The sequence below is a fragment of the Aedes albopictus genome, chromosome 3 (genome assembly GCF_035046485.1).
Source record: "Aedes albopictus strain Foshan chromosome 3, AalbF5, whole genome shotgun sequence".
Taxonomy (NCBI): Eukaryota; Metazoa; Arthropoda; class Insecta; order Diptera; family Culicidae; genus Aedes; species Aedes albopictus.
Window position 1 is genome coordinate 251,355,360 of NC_085138.1, and position 17,364 is coordinate 251,372,723.

General features: G+C 35.4%; 1 protein-coding gene across 40 annotated transcripts in view; it reads right to left on the reverse strand.

Moving 5' to 3' along the window:
• LOC109422269 (dystonin) overlaps positions 1–17,364 on the reverse strand; it is a 707,557-nt gene that overhangs the window by 257,981 nt on the left and 432,212 nt on the right. For 28 of the 40 annotated variants that reach the window (XM_062860152.1, XM_062860156.1, XM_062860154.1 and 25 more), the window contains 5 exons: positions 16,017–16,034; positions 15,633–15,692; positions 14,864–14,953; positions 3,945–4,115; positions 3,247–3,288 (listed from right to left, as the gene is read on the reverse strand). In XM_062860152.1, the coding sequence (XP_062716136.1) occupies positions 3,247–3,288; positions 3,945–4,115; positions 14,864–14,953; positions 15,633–15,692; positions 16,017–16,034 (381 nt within the window). The remainder of the gene's footprint in view (positions 1–3,246; positions 3,289–3,944; positions 4,116–14,863; positions 14,954–15,632; positions 15,693–16,016; positions 16,035–17,364) is intronic. The other 12 variants (XM_062860149.1, XM_062860163.1, XM_062860166.1 and 9 more) reach the window with 3 other exon arrangements.

Here is a 17,364-nt window from a genome sequence, read left to right on the forward strand (position 1 = left end):
ATGGCAGCGTAATCGATTGAATTCTAGCCCATCCTGAGCATTTTTTTTTATAAAACTTCAAAAGTACCTCAAGAAGACTTCCAGGATAGAAGAAACGATGAAATTTTGGATTTCGATTAATTTTTAAGTGAATGATTATGAAACATTTTGGATACCCAAAAAATATATGTTTGACAGGTCAACAGACAACGTAATATAGTTCTAACACATAGACCCCGACCAGAAGCTTCTAACAAGATTATAACAAAATTGTTACAACCGTTATTAGAAATAACACAATTTGATGTAATTTTGTTGTAAGGATTCCTATATGTGAATAACCATAACAAAATTGTAACAAAATTTGTTATTATTTTAAAAACAAAACTATAACATAACTTGTATTATTTATTCTAACAGATATATAACATCATTTGTTACATTATGCATATTAAAATAATTGCTTATAACAAAATTTCGTAACACATTTATTGTAGTTTTTGCTACATTTTTGTGTAACAAAATAATTTCAAATTTTGTTGGGTTTTTGGCGGTTGACGCGAAATAGTTTGAGGGGCCATCCATAAACCACGTGGTCATGTTGATGGGCGGGGGTCGGTCAAAGACCACGGTCCACACAATTTTTTTTTGTATGAACGAAAGACCACGCGGGGGGAGGGGGGTGGTTTGGAATCTCCCACAAAATAGCCACGTGGTTTATGGACAGCCCCTGATCATTTTTTGTAATATTAACCACTCGAGCCAAAAGCCATAAAACAAACTTATAGCATTCATTTAGAACGCAACGTTAAAATCGTCTTGTTAAAACCCCCTCCTCTTCCATTACGCTTTTTCGTATGAAAGACCTGAAATTTTTGTATGGACCGCAACGCTCGATTGTATTTTCCCCTCTCCCTTGGCCGACGCGTAATTTGGAGAACCTGTTGATTCAACAGCACAGTATTTTCTAGATGATGTTGAGTTAGTTTTGGGGCACAATTGTTAAGTCTTGTCTGGTGTGAAACAGAACAAGTAAACATTGACAAACTTCCCCTTCATCAGGTCATTAGTTTTTCTTTCTTCTCTGTTAACCTTAGTTTTGTATTCTTACGCGATAGATAGTCGAATAACAACGTGAAAAAAGGTTTGGAACTTTTTATCAGATCGTTTTCAAATTTTGGTAGGATGTCAAAGATACAGTAGACATTCGATAGCTGCAACATGTTTACGTTTCACCTAGCGAACAAAAATCCGATAACTGAAATGCCTGACAGTGTCAACAAACCATAAACTGACGTAAAATGAACGTGAACTTCATCCGTCTGTTCATTTGCACTAACCGAACGTCTACTGTAATAAGTGGTAATAACCTTTCTGAAAGCAACCGTTTCCGAGATATTCGGAATTTACCTTCATGAGTCTCTCAATATGTAAGAAAATGCGCTATTTTCATAATTTATTCCATGCTCAATGAACTACATTATGTTATTTCCAACACATTTGTATATCCCAAAAATAATCACTCACTTGATTGGACGAACAGTTTGAAAGTTATAGGAAGATTGTGAACTTCATTTTGTTAAATGTCAAATGAAGTTTCTAACGTGAAATGATGATAATGGGTTGTTTATATCGATAAACTCTAAGTAAGAACAAAGAAATACAACTATAAGTAAATTCTCAGTTTGTAAAGCGTCATTTCTGCGTGACAATCCGTATAAAACAGATTCGGAATTCCTTTCTAGTGCTTTATCTGACGATAGCGATCGCCATCGATTCAATACAAATCGATATCGATCGATATCGAAAATCTCTCACTGGTTGACCGGGATGTTTCAGGCAATTTTTGTCGAATGTTTTTGAACATGGAGAAAGCAAAAGTGGAACTAAATAATTATAACATGGAATTTGTTTATTACACTATTTTGCTTCGACCTTAGGGAGCATCTATTAAGTACGTCACGCTAAAATTGGAAATTTTCACCCTCCCTGCCTCCTCCAAACGTGACGATGAACTTAATGGATGACCCCTTGTGTGATAGATTCCATTTCATTGCCTAAAATAAAATAAAATGTGGAATATAACTAAATTATATCTACAGCTGTTATCATATCTGCATATGATATAATTGTGATAGATTAAAACAAAATCACTAACGACAAATCAAGTCTATTATACGTCAACGAGCTCAATGTGACGTCATACTACCCCGCTCGTGTGCATCTGACAAACAAGGATTTGAATGAGGAAACTGTCAATACGTAGAACCAGTAAAGCTTCTATCTCCACCCTCTTCAAGTGTTGTGATGGCCTCATTGGCAGAGGCGTCAGATTGCTACCGATGGTAGGTGTCTTGGTTCAAATCCCGTTCAGATCCGAAAATTTTATAACGTACTGGAAACTTTTTTTTGTGTTACCTACTTTTTCTAAAAATAGAATAACACACTTAAAAATATTTACCCAAAAAATGAGTATAAAAATTTAGTTTTTACCCTAAAAGGTTGCCAAGGAATTATAACACAATTTGTTATAATTTTGTTAAATTCTACCATATTTCATGGAACAAGTTTTGTAATATTTTTGTTATGATCATAACAAAAGTTATTACATTTTTGTTCCTTTCATGTGGGAACTTTGTTAGAATTTTTGTTATTTTAACTACTAACGGTACATGTTTTATAACAACCCTTGTTATAAAAATTTATTGTAACAAAATAACACAGCTTGTTATAATTTTGTAATGTCCATCTAGTCGGGCAGTTTTAACCAAAATTTGCATCACCAAATAAAATTATATTGTATCATCAACAACGCTCTTAGAACCATTATTGTCCGGTCGAACAGACAACATAACAAAAACCTTGCAAGACAAACCCAAAATCAATTCGCATGCACAACTAACATAACAAAATGGAATGCGTGGAGGCGAATGACAGCACAGCAATAATGGTTTCACAGCAATAACGTTTCAAAAATGCGGCATGATGTGGGAGTTGACGTTGATGGGAACCCGGCAGCAGCGTAGCGGTGATCCATAAAACAACTAGCCAATTTCGGATGATTTTACAATTTTCAATTTCGATAATGGGCAGCTTATTGGCTGGGCTGGCCAGTGGGGAATGGGGGGGTCAACTAAAACGGCGAAAATATATTTTGTGATCATCGCACCACTTGATTACGTGCGTGTGGTGTCCGGATGAACGAACATATGGGTTGCTGGGGCGAGAGGGACAGACAGATAGAAAGAGAGAGAGGCCGAGACTTACCTGTCGCCTCAACGGATCGGTTAAATTGTGCTTTGGATTCAGCTGATTTGTTTATTTTTCGATGTTGTTGGTTGGTTATCGGTTAGAGAGGGCGGCCCGCAGAGAGTCGTTGTGGGAGTTTATCCGAGTCGCCAGGCGAAATTGATTGTTGTTGTTGTTCAACGGTTTTCAGGCAGATTGTTTCGGAGCGTGGAACACAACATGTTAATGTGACAGAAACGGAAATGGTGAACTCGAACGGTTATTGGGATTTTATGGAAATTTTTATCGATGCGTTGGTGAACATGGGCGCAGGGATTGCGTAATTTTGTGCGAAGATAGACCAAACAAGAAAATATGGCAATGAAATTAATTCAGAAGAAATTTGCAAGTCTACCATTCGAAATTTGGAGCAATTTTGAAGTGGTCGTGAATGTCACTTATCATAAATTCCGCCAAAATGGCCAATGATCCAATCTTGTTTTTGAAGTGGCGGCAGTAACATTCAAAATCCCCATTTTTGCCAAATCTATCGTGGAAGTGGAACGTGGAAACAACTGAACAAACACTACCGATAACGCAAGCACTAATTGAAACCACGGAACAAACGCAAAATTCATGAAAGCCTCTCTTTCATCGATGAACAATAAAAGTGGTGATCCAATTGGGGGAGGGTGACAACGAAGGTAACAAAAAATAAGTAACAGAACAACACTTACCTGGAAGTGCAGGATGATGGTCCAGATGAGACCGAGTGTGAGCTTTGGATTGCCGTCGACGATGTCCTCCGCCCGGATGTTAACCAGTTTGATTTTCTTGTAGCGCAGGAAATCGAGCGCCATCTGTGCGTTCTGCAGCATGTGGAAGCGCATTTTTCCCTTCTCCCTTGGCTGAAAGTGGAAAGCGGAGTGGAAGACAATGGATTAGCGTTCGGACATTTTCCGAGTTTTGTTGGTTCGAAACTGTTTTATTGAGGATATAAAACCACTACAAGATTTATGCATTAGAACTATTATAAATTCAGTTTTCATAATTTAAAATTTATATCTCAAGATCTCATTTATGTTTTGGCAGCTCTGTATCACTCTCATCAATAGAGTAAGCCTTGCCAAGGGATTTCGGAAATTTTGGGCTCGAGTTGCACTTTTTGGAATTAAACGCTGTCAAATTTGTTAAGTCGTTTCCAGATGCATACACCTGTCGCTGAAAATATTGAGACTCTCAATTTGAGAGAGATCGTGAGCAGACTTGAACTAGAAATCTTACCAACTTAATGCTAATTTTGTAGCCGATACTTGTTCTGCGTTACCTCCTGAATGACTTCTATAGCTTTCCGGTTTTGGTACAGTTTTCCCAAGGTGAATGCTAGATATCTAAATAAATCTACGGAAGGTTTCATAACATATTTATTTTCAGACTTTGGCACAATGTTTTTGGTAGATTCTTGGCCAACTCATTAAAAGATCTGAAGGAAATCCTTAGAAAATTTACAGTAAGAGTTCATGAAAACTATTGACTTCTCAGGGTCTACAGGAAACTGCAGAAATGCTAGTAGAACTATCTCTGAGATTTTCGGCGAAGTTTTGCAGATCACGTGTAGGATGTTTGGGGAAATACTTGACGAATTTCATAGAAAATGGTTAAAATATTTCTGACGAGATTTTTTTTGAATATTTTTCCTCCATCATTCATCGTACGATAGGGTTTTAGGTTCGGGAATTTTCTTCTCAATAAATTTTTATTGGGAGGTCCCAACTACTGCAATAACATTTTCTGACTTAAAATTTCTAACAAAAATGTATAATATTCAACTAAACCTGATATTGATAACTTATTGTTACTTCTTTGATATACATAAAATATTGTAACACAATTATATCACATTATGATATAAAAGTTGTTTTATAAATCATTGTACCGTCAGTGTACCAGTAGCCGCTCATGACCCAATAGCCGCTCACTGTTGCAAAAATCAAGTTTACACGCATAAATACACTCTTTTCGGTGCTGATATTCTTGGACAATATAAATTTGACGAGAGCAAAGCCATTTTATGCAATATTTACCGGATAACATAAATTTTAAAAACAAAACAATGAAATTTTTGAGCGGCTATTGGGCCCAAAAAAGCTGTAGGTAATTTCATGTGTTCCAATAACCGCTCACGCAAAAATACGTCAAAATCGTAAAATCTGCCGATTTTAGTACACAGTGGGTTTAACCCCTATTATACACTCCTACAGAACAGGAAAAAATAATTGGAAAAACATAGAGTTGCAAAAATAATGCACTTTTCCGCAAAAGTCTATGTAAAAGATGGCATAAATTTGTTCGTGAGCGGAATTAGGACCACTTTGGTCTTACACCAAATGTAATAAAATCATACTTTTATGAAAAGTTCTACATTAATCTTGATTTGTATCCGATTGTACTTAGATTGAACTAACATAAAATGGAAAAACATTACAAATTGGCTTAACAGTCATTCAACAGATGATGTTTTTCTGCGAAACTGGCCTTAAATGAGCGGAATCTGGTACCCTGATGGTACTATACTTAAGTTTCGATTCTTTGGCATTCAGATAGTATTGTTACAAAATTGTATCAAATTATGATAGAAATTAGTTATTTTGAAGCCAAGATTCATATCACGTTTTGTTATAATTTTGGTATATTAATAAGTTATTTTTTGATAACACTTATACCAGTGTACTTTTTCTTATAATTTAAGTTTGCAACATAGTAAGTTCCTGATTTTTTTTTATAAGATCATAACACAATATGTTACAGACTCGATACAATTGACTAGTCTAGTTTTCATAGATTTTCGGTCTTCAACAATATCTCCATGAATTTATTCATAAATTTTCTAGACATTTTATAAAATTGCTTTCTGGGATGTCTCTTAAGATTTCTGAGAATCCTTTCAGATTTTTTCGTGTGTATTTTTAACCCTCGAGCAGTCACGTCTTTGACTACCTGCAACGGCCACGCTCACGCTGTGTACAGCAAGCGTGCATTTTCCATGGTGCGTGTACTCAGTACACGACGCGACTGCTCCCGGGTTAAGTACAATTGACGACTCACAATCTCAGTGGTTTTTTATTTTTCTTCGGAAATTGTTCGAGAAAGTCTTTGGCTGAAAGTCAAATTTAAAATGTTCGAAACTGAAACCAACCGGGTTTTTTCTTGATTGCAATAAAACATCCTGACTATAAAATTGTAACAAAAATATAACATAATTATAACAAACCATGATATTTATAACTCCTTTTTTGCCGGGGCCCGTGGCGTAGTTGGTCACACGTTCGCTTTATGCGAACGGATGGTCATGGGTTTGATTCCCAGCCACGGCACTTGCAATTTTTCGTCAGCTGCTCTTCCCCCGAGAGTGGCTAACACTGACCCCCTTCTGAGCCCCGTGGCTCAAATGGACCCGGATACCAGGACATCGGCGACATGCTACTCATAATGGACCACCAATCGGACTGGAAAGGAACAACGGCCAACATTCTTGATCTCATCATTCTACCATGTATAGAGTAGAAAAGTGAAAGCAGCAGAAGGCAACCAGTTCGATAAAGTAGAATATACATCTAGGCGCTGTACGAAATGTAAGTGCAGCGTCAATTGAAATCGTTCATGTGGTGCCCAAGTGGAAAAATAGAGCTGTAAATTAGGTTAAGTGATTGAGAATAAAAAAAAAATATTACTCATTATGATATAATCATGTTCAACACCCTTGGTGTTTTTAAAATACCTGAACTCAATTATAAATATGGTTTAATAACTCATTGTGATATTATTAAGTTTTGATTCTCCGACATTTAGGCAACAATGTTAAAAAAGTGTATCACATTCTGATTGTTTTTATTCGTCAATCACTCAACCTAATTTTTAGCTCTATTGTCCACTAGGGCACTGCGAGAGCGATTCCAATGGGAAGCTGTACTTACATTCTGTACAGCGCCTAAATGTATTCTATTCTAATTGTACTTTACCGAACTGGTAGCCGTTGCGCTGCTTTCACCTTTCAACCATATAATGGTAGAATGGTGAGCATAAGGATATTGATGTGTGGCTGTTGGTTGTTCCTGTTTGCAGTTCGATTGGAGGTCCATTATGGGTTGCCGTTCACCGATGTCCAAGTAATCCGGGTCCATTTGAGCCATAGGATCAGAAGAGGGTCAATGTCAGCTTTTTTTATCTGTATTAACGAGATTTTTAGCCCTAGGCTATACGCTTTTTTATCTGTATTAACGAGATTTTTAGCCCTAGGCTAGTTCATCTTGGGACCTACGCTTTACTTCCCTTCCGAAAGAAGAACTCGATCCCAGGTCCTCGGCGTGATAGTCACGTGCTTTAACCATCACACCAGGTCCGCTCTACAGTGTCAGCTGCTCTCAGGGGGAAAGATCAACTGACGAAAGTGTCGGCGCTTGGATCGAACCCATGACCATCTGCTTATAAATCAAACGTGTGACCAATTGCGCCACGGGCCCCGGCAAGAACTAGTTATGCTGAAGCTAAAATTCATATCACATTTTGTTATAATGTTGATCTAATTATAACAAAATAGATTATTATCTTGATTCGACCTGTGTACTTTTTATTACAACTTTTTGTTAAAGTAACTATAACATCATCCTGCATCAAGTTTAAAACATAATAAATCGTAGAAAAATATGATAACATCATAATACAATATGATATAAACTTGGTATGATTTTTAGTAGGGATTGGTATAAATACAATTTGATTTCGATAACGGCTGATGGGGCATTGTCATGGGATACAATACATGCCATAGAGGATAAAACGCTTTCGACAAAAACAGTGAAGTGAGAAGGTCGACTATAACAGTTAAAGCATATTGCGAACTAAAATCTTATTTCTACTTAAATATCCTAATTGAATTGTCAAAACATTTGTGAATTCGCCAGGTAGATAAATGCTATTACTGATTAAATTGTGTTACTCTACTTACAATTAACTTACAACTATTATCACAGATAAAACTTAGTACGGGGAACACAGATCGGACAGTTTATAACCTAAAATAGTGAAAAGAACACCAAATGTAAGTAAAACTTAATCTATGGATTTGCTTAAAACTAACATGCGAAATAAAATTATAGCTTTGAAACTGTGTCAAACGGACCCGCTATCAGGATTGTTCTTCCGACGTCCAAACTGAAAACTTCCCCAACAGGCAGTGAGCACAACCTGCAGTGGTTCTCAAAAAACTTTCTAGAGACTATCCGAACTTAGCGGAACTCTAATGAGAAGTCCAGTAATGAACCATTACCTAGATGAATTTATTAATTTGTAAACGAATTTCAAAAAATCAAATGAGGAATTATGTAAGGTTGGTTAGTAAACATGAGTAATAGGCTGCGGCTTTTTTTAAAAGTTGTTGAAACCTGGAATTCGTAAGCTCTACTTGATTCAAATGACACAAAAAGAAAAACCTCTGAGTTTAAGCCAAAAATATTGAGATTTAGAGGTCGCGCAATCGCTTCAAAGTTGAATTTTCGAGTAATAAAAAGGTGTTTTCACTTCAAGTGCCATTACTTTCTCAATTTTCAACCGATTTTCAATCTTTTTTATGAATTTCTCACAAATTAAATTTCGTATATACTCGTAGAACATCAAATTTTTCCTTAGTCACGCAAAATATGAGTTTTTTAAGATTTAACTTATTTTTTTCTTCTTTTTACAATAAATTTTAACTTTGAAGTCCTATAACTTTTTAACCGTTTGACCAATCTCAATTTTTTTAGCTTGCTTTTGAAGATACTTTTGTTGCCTAAGAATGCTGTGAATAAACTGTACCTTAAAAAAATCGTTTCAAAGTGGATAAATACCAAAAACCGTTCCAAAACACGTATTTTGTTGGAAAAATCAGAATTTCGGCAAACTTTTAATTGTTTTCATGCTCAGTTTCGGGCTAAAAGTGAAAAATTTATTCTAAATAATCATATGGAAGCCTTATACTTCAGTTTTTGGAGTGTTCTGAATCAAAAAATATTTTTATGTTCCAAATACGAGGAAAGAAATTGAAACAAAATCCTCCAATGTGTTCTTTATCACTAAATATGATGCTGAGTACCCGAGCAGTTATGGCACTTGAAGTGAAAACACCTTTTTATTACTCGAAAATTCAACTTTGAAGCGATTGCGCCACCTCTAAATCTCAATATTTTTGGCTCAAAATCAGAGGTTTCTCTATTATTGTCATTTGAATCCAGAAGAGCGCACGAATTCCAGGTTTCAACAACTTTTGAATAATAAGCCGCAGCCTAATGAGTAAGGATTAGTCATTCTAGAATCCATGTTCGGACTCTGAGAGATTTCAAGTTAAACATTTCAACACTAGACTCAGGTTTCAATCAACAAGCACATCTACAATAGCTTCAAAACATTGAGAAGAACTGTTAAAAAATAATATAAATACTTATTTGATTTGAGAAATTATTCTGTTAATTCGAAACTAAATTATTCATAAAACAATTACCATGATATAAACTGAATCCTCACGATCCATTTAAAAGCAGTTTGTAGTTTTAAAATAAGTTTCTAGTTTGAGAAACGCTGCTGTAGTAATTTTTCCCGGAATTCCATCAAGGATTCCTTCCAGGGTTTATACAGAGATTTATTTTAGGATTTTCACAGGGCTGCTCCCTGGCTAAATTTGTATGAACTAGAACTAGAACGGCAAGATTCTAACAAAAATATAACTAATTTATAAAAAAAATGATATTTACGGCTCCTTGTGGTGTTTATACAGCATTATAACTCAATTATATCAAATTATGGTACTGAGATAAACTAGCATAAAGTCAAAATTCACAATAGTATCAAACTAAAAACTAATTCTCTTGAAGCTAAACTTTATATCAGATTCTGTTATAAGTTTGATTTAATTATAACAAAATATGTTACTATTTTTAAACCATTTCTTTTTGTTACAGTTTTAGTTATTTTAACATCATCCTGCACCTAGTTTATACACAATAAGTTATAGAAAATATTAAAATTCCATAACACAATATGTCATAAACTTGATATATTTTTCTTGTCGGGATCCTCCAGTGCAGTGATGCATACAAGGATTATTTCATGGATTGTTCCAGGGATTTCCATGAAATATCCTTCAGAGATTTCCAAAAGTTTTCTTTTCGAGCTTTTTCTAGTTAATTTCCTTCCAGATCCTCCCGGAAATTGTCCCGGGATTAATCCGAATTTTTTTTCAAGAGTTCTTTCTTCTTCAGATTTTCCCATATATTCTTTCTGGATTCTTCCAGAATTTATCGGTTTCTTCCATGGATTCCCTAAGGATTCCTTCCGGAGGTATCTTCGAAAATTCATTTTTGAAAATTTCTTTCGAAATTCTCTGCCTTCTAGGATTTTATACAGGATTCCAGCCATGCATCTAGGATTCTTTCAGGGATTGCTATAGGGTTTCCTACAGAGTTTCCTCTGAGTAGAAATTTTCCCAGGTATTCCTTCCAAAGTTTCCCAGGTGATTGTTCTCGAGATCTCCAATGATTTCCGGGAACCCTCCCAAATTTCCTTTCGAAAAGCATCCGAGTATTCGCCAGATTCCTCCACAAAGTTTTCACTGTTTTCATCCGGAGATTTCTTCTGAAATTCCTAGGATTTTTCCCAGGATTCCTCAAAAAATCCTACAGGGATACATCTAGGAATTCTTTAAGGGATTACTTGGGGGTTACCTCTGTCCAGTGATTTCCCCTGGTATTCCTTCCATAGTTTCTCAAGGTATTACTCTCGGGATTCCTCTAGGGATTATCCACGAGAACCAACCGAAATTACCTTCAAAAATCCTCTCGTATTCCTTTCCGGAAAACAACCAAGAGATTCTTCCAGAGATTCCTTCAGGAATTCCTCCCAGGAAGGTTCCCGAGCAAAGGCGGATAACAAAATGAAATCACTTTGATAATAAACTGTGATTTCGGAGTTATAATTTTGCTATTATTTTTTTTTAAAGAACTACATGATAACTAATCAATCAAGTTAACGATAATTTTGCTATATGTCGATTACAAAAATACTAAATAATAACAAAATAAGTTATCAGTTTCCAAACGAATATTTGAAAGGTTTCCCAAAACTGAGGGCTTGGTAAACCTCGAATCTAAAAATAGGCTCCATTTTCTACCTTCAACGCGACAGCAGTACGAAAGCATACCCTTTAATCATTCGCTCTCTCACTGAGTCCCGTTGTTGGTATATGTAAGGGCTATCGGCTGCGATTGTCAATCACTCGATCAGAGTTCGAGACGTGCTGGGCGTAATAACTGAAAACGTGGGTAATCAGATATAAGAAACTTTTTTCAATCGCTAACGATGTCGGTAAAGTAGGTAAAGTAGAGCGGTAAAGTACTATTTTTGACGATAAAATAGCTGTGATAACTAATAACAGTAGTTTACAAAATAAAACGAAAGTCGTGAACTTTTGTCAACGACCAAAATTTTTTAAGCACAATTTAGCACTGATTTTGAAACCGTGCCTCAAAAAATTTTAAGTAGAACAGTTTTTGAGTTTAAACTCAACATCGAGTTTTACAACCTTTTAAAATATGGAATTTACTAAATTTCAAATATCGTGCATTTTGTTCAACCAATTTTAAATATTTTTCCAAAAATGAAAAGCTGAATGTAATACTATTCGATCATATGCATGCAGGTTTTGCGTCAGATTGATAAAAATCGAGCTATTGACGAGTTCTAGGGATTACCTCCTTAAATTTTAGCAAAATTTCCAAAAATGTATGAAGATTTTTTTTGTTTTTTCAATAACGAAAAACAATTTAAAAATTCTTTCTCAACGTTTGTATGACATTTCATATGTAGGCGAGTTACAGTAAAAAAATCAGCTCAATCGCAGCATTATTTACGGAGAATGAGATGTGTGAAGTGAGCGACTTTGCTTAAAAATAGAACAAAAATCGATTTCAAATCATCAACCTTGTATGGAAAGCCGAAAAAAAATCCGCTCTACTGTAATTTTTTTCCTTCGCGTTTTCGAACTCAAAACATGATTCTACACCAAAAATGAGCATCAGCTTACCGAGTTCAAAAATGTTGCAAACTAGTGTAACTGATAACAAAACCTGTTATCAAAAAGCTGAATTACTTATTTCATGTTGATAACTAAAGGCAAAATTGAACAAAATAATGTATAACATAAAAGTTATCAACTTGAACTCAATGATAAATTAACTTCTTATTACTTTGGTATTTGAGGAATAGATTTTACACAGACAAAGATTTTAGTTATCATTTTGTTATGTTAGCTCTTAATTTAACCTAAATGATAGCAAAATCTATTTTCAAGTGAGTGATAACTTGGTAACAGGACTTTTTATCATTTTGTTATCTGCTTTTGCTGGGATTCCTTAGGGAATTCCTCCTTCTTTTGATTTTTTTACGAATTATTCCCGGGATTCTGAAGGAATACCTCCAAAGATTCCACCCCAAATGAATTCCGGAGATTATTTCCAGGCATGTCTTTCAGTAATTCCCTCGCGACTACTTCACGATTTCTTCTACAAAGTCCTCCTTCTGTTTAAGGATCTTCCCAATATTTCTCCAGAACTTTCTTCCGTTATGCCTGCCAGGATTTTTCCCAGGGCTCTCGTCATTAATCCATGGATTCTCTCAGAATTTCCTTACAGGGTCCTCTAGGGATTTTTTCCAAGAATCATTTCGAAATTCAATCCGGAGTTTCACCAAGGATTTTTTTGGAATTGCTATCGTGATTTATTCAAGGAATCTTTCCAGGATTCCAGTTATTATTATCGGGGTTTATCCCGAAATTCATTCCGGGATTAATGCTCTCAGGTGGTTTGACAGAACTCTCTCCCGAGAAAACGAGGAGGCGATTTCGGCTATTTTCTGAATTTCCCATGGATACTTTTTAAGATTTAGGAATTTATCTTGGTAGTGCCTTAGGGGTTTCTCCAGCGATTTATTGGTTCAAGAATTTCTTCAGTGGCTTCTTCAGCAGTTCTCTAGGGCAGGGGTTCTCAGGTCTTTTACCTCGCGGTGCACTTTATGAGAAGACATTTCTGGCGCGATGCAACTGAATTTATACAGAGCATGCAATTTGTCGGGACTGCAAATGAAATTATCGATGTCACTCTCAGGAGAACTCGTTGATGAATAATTTTTAAAATTAGTTAGTTTTTAAGATTAGAACAAAATATTTTTAACAAGTGGTATTTTTTTATAAATTTGTGGGAGGTGGTTGGTGAATTTATTTTGAACCCATAGTTTATTTTAGGTCAGATTTATAGTAAATGTTAATTCGTGTTTACTATTGACAATGGAAGATTCATCCAGTTTTTTTTTCTGGAAATGATTTTATTTATTGTTCTTGGGTAGATTTTTTTTAAATATCGTAGAGCACTTGGCAAAGCTTCGCGATGCACGATCTGAAAACCCCTACGCTAGAGCTTTCTCCAGGAATTATTTAGAGATATCTCTAGCGATTTCTTTAGGGACTCCTCTTTAGAGAACCATTCAGGAATTGGTTTTGAGAATTCCCCAGGAATTCATCCAAGGAATTATCCAAGTGTTCCTCTAGCGGATTATTAAGGAATTTATGGTGGGTTTATCTTGGGATTTCACCGGGTATTTCTCCAGGGATTACTCTATAGATTTCTTCAGCGAATCCTCCAATTCCACCAGATACTCTTCTGGAGTTGGAATTCGTCCTGGGATTTCTCCAGGACTTATCCAAGCTTTTTTTCAATAATTAATTTTAGGATTTTTTCAGAGGTTGCCCTAGGGTTTTATCAAAGGAATTTTCCCCAGGCATTTCTCTAATACTCTCTAGAATTTCAGCGAGTTCTACAGAGATTTATCTAGAAAATTCATCAAAACCTGGTTAAAGAATTTTCCTAATGATTTCTCCTGGGAATCCTCTAGGGATTTCTCCAGGAATACCCCTAAGGGATTGCTTCATGGAATTATCCAGGTATTCCTCCAGTGATTCATCTAGGAATTCCTCTTGGTAAATGATAACTATCAGTTTGTAACTCATTTTAGAGGCATATTATATTACTGCACCATACGGCGAGCTTAGCATCCGGAATGTCGCAAATGCTGGAAGTATACAGCTGTACAAAACCGGAAGCAAGAGGCGATTAGTGATGGTCGTTATGTTAATAATGACTATTTATACATGTTTATAATATTGTTGTCAATTTAGTCATCTAATAATTTAAGGGGTTTGAAGCAAAGGGGTGGAACTGACAAAAACCCACTTTCGAGTAAATAAGGCTTAAAATTTTTAGTCAAATTTTCGTCCCATACAAAATTTATGTAGTTTCAAAATCAATCCAATTTTCGTCGATTTATTTGTAATTTTTCTAATCATCGTAAAAATAATGAGAAATAATAAAAGTTCATGAAACCTTGAAATCTGCAGAATTTTTGCACTTACACCAAATGATCAAATGGTAAAAACGCGTTTACACCCCTTTGCATCTGGGCCCCTCAATTTGTTGAAATAATATAAATGTGATTTCGGCAGTTGAGTAATCTATGCAATAAAACAGTTTCAGTTCGTAGCTATAACAATTTTAAATAAAAATCTAAAAATACTTACAAGATGTTCGCCAGATAATACTTCCAAGAGAGAAAGAAGGTTGTGTCCATCGCGCAGATCTTCGAACAGATCGTCTACCCTTCGGGAGGCCTGTGGAGGGAAAAATCAAGTGATAAAACATCATTAGTTATCGCGTCAGATACAATCATTTAAAAGAGTACGTGCAACAACACAGTAAAGAGTGCTTAAACGTCTGTAGAGGCTGCTCTACTGATTCCGTCTCAAAAAAAAAAAAAAACTTGAGGAAATCAAAAAAATCATCGCAAATAAATTGAATCGGTTATCGCATGCATCGGATCTTGGCCGGGGGTTTTCCATGATGGGCTCCCCGTCACGTTGGACGCGGAACTTTCGTCCCAGTCCGTGATAGACACCACACACACTTGGTAGCACTTGGACTGACTGGTAGCGTGTGAACGTTTGGATCCAGACCAGACGCTTGGGCCTTAACGAACTAAACAAAAATGAATTATTCAAATCACACGCAAATGAACCGAACGAAATGAAACAAGAAACGTCGTCGTTTTGAGAAGCTTCCGAAAGCTTTCGGTAGGGTCTGTGTAGAGCTACTGGTGCGGTGGTAGCTAGCGGCAGAAATCAAAAGAAAGCGATAGATATAGAAACACGGACGGACAGACAGACAGACGGAAGAGAAGGAAAAATAAAGTCATTCAAAGAAAGATAAAAAACGACAATGACATCTACAAACACGACAACAATAAAACGGACAATTGAATGAAAAAGAACCGAATCTTCTCCGAAAACTTACAGCTGGCGGACAACAGGGTAATCCATTGATGATAACACATACATGTAAGTGGGTGTAGGTCTGTAAAAATGAAGTTGATTTTTAAATAATTAGGTGGCTTTTTCTTAGGATTAAGCATTGTTCTTCAATACAAAACTACTCTACTAAATCTTATCTTTGAAAAAAAAATATTCATTTCTACAAAACGAAAATTTAGTATTTCGAAGAAAGCATTTTTAAAATTAAAAAACAATCCAACGGTAATGTATCAACTTGGATAAATAATAAGCTCATTGATCAATAAAAATAGCTAGAATAATGAATAGGAAAAAGAGTAGATAAACCAACAAGCGAAATTGATGAAAGTTGCAAACACGCATACACAGGAAACACGAATTAGCATACCTTGAGATATTTCCAATGCTACAGAGTGATTGCGAGTTTTCGATTTAGCGACATAACGGCAGCAATCAGCAGCAATTTTAAGATCACCGATCAAGGAGGGGTAGGCATGTAAATAATGACCATAATTATAGGTAATTAACATTGCAATTATGTAAGTCACAGTCTGCGAATCAAGAGTCGGACTTGAGGGAGGAACAGGAGGAGTAGACGGAGGTGTAAATCGGATAAACTCAGAGTACTGGCACGGAAACAATAAGATGGAACAGAAGAAAAATAAACGGAAAATGTAAATAAAAAAATTGGCCCCAAGGGATAAATGGTGGCATGAAGCTTCGGGCCAACGTCAAAAGAATAAAAATTCGCGACCTCTGCACACTGACCGAGTCTAAAATATGTAGATGACCAAAAATCCGAAACAAATAATAGCAAATTTTAGTTTTTTTTTACTTTCTTCGAAGTTCAATGAAAAATGAAAAGGACTTCCAATAGTAAGTATTCATAGAAAAAAATATCTCAAATATTGAAGAAAATTTTATGAATTTTCCTTAAGGACTTAAGGGGGTATGTATTTGGTTTTGAAGAGGCACTTGTGGCCATTCGTCCCTTTTGGTAAGGACTTAAGGAGTAATTTCCAACGGTATTCCTAGATTAAGAAAAATGGAATTTTGATGAATGCATTTTCGATAGTAAATCAATGAATAATACAAGAATTTCTAGTAAATTTTATGAATAAAATTAATGGTGTTTGTGTAACGTCAAAATGCATGTAAAGCGCCAGATTTGTAAAAATGAACTACATACACTAATAAAACCTATTTCAGCTTGAAATAAGCGACAACTTTGAGTTTGCTATCCAGAATTAGTGAAGAACCCCTCACTTGGTATGTATTTGAAATTCTGGATTGTAAGACAATGGCTTTGGGACCAAATTGAGTGCAAAATATGTTTTATGCAATTCAGTATCATAATTTACATTTTATATAACTCATTTTGGTATCATAATGGCCAATTTTTCCGAACTATTTCATTATGCAACTGAAATGAGTTGCATAATGAAAAATAGTTGTATAATGTTCATAATGCAACTCATTTGAGTTGCATTATGAACATTATGCAACTCAAATGGGTTGCATTATGAAAAAAATCATTGCATAAAATTTTGTATGGAACTCGTTGCAAAACACGATTTTTTCAGCACTCTTCGTATTTATCCGTATTTATAAATGTACGACTCGTGCTAAAAAAATCAACTTTTTGCAACTGTAACGAGTTGCAAATAACTATTATTCATTGAAAGATCATCGCAGAATTTATAAATACAGGGCTGTTACAGAAGTATCGATATTAA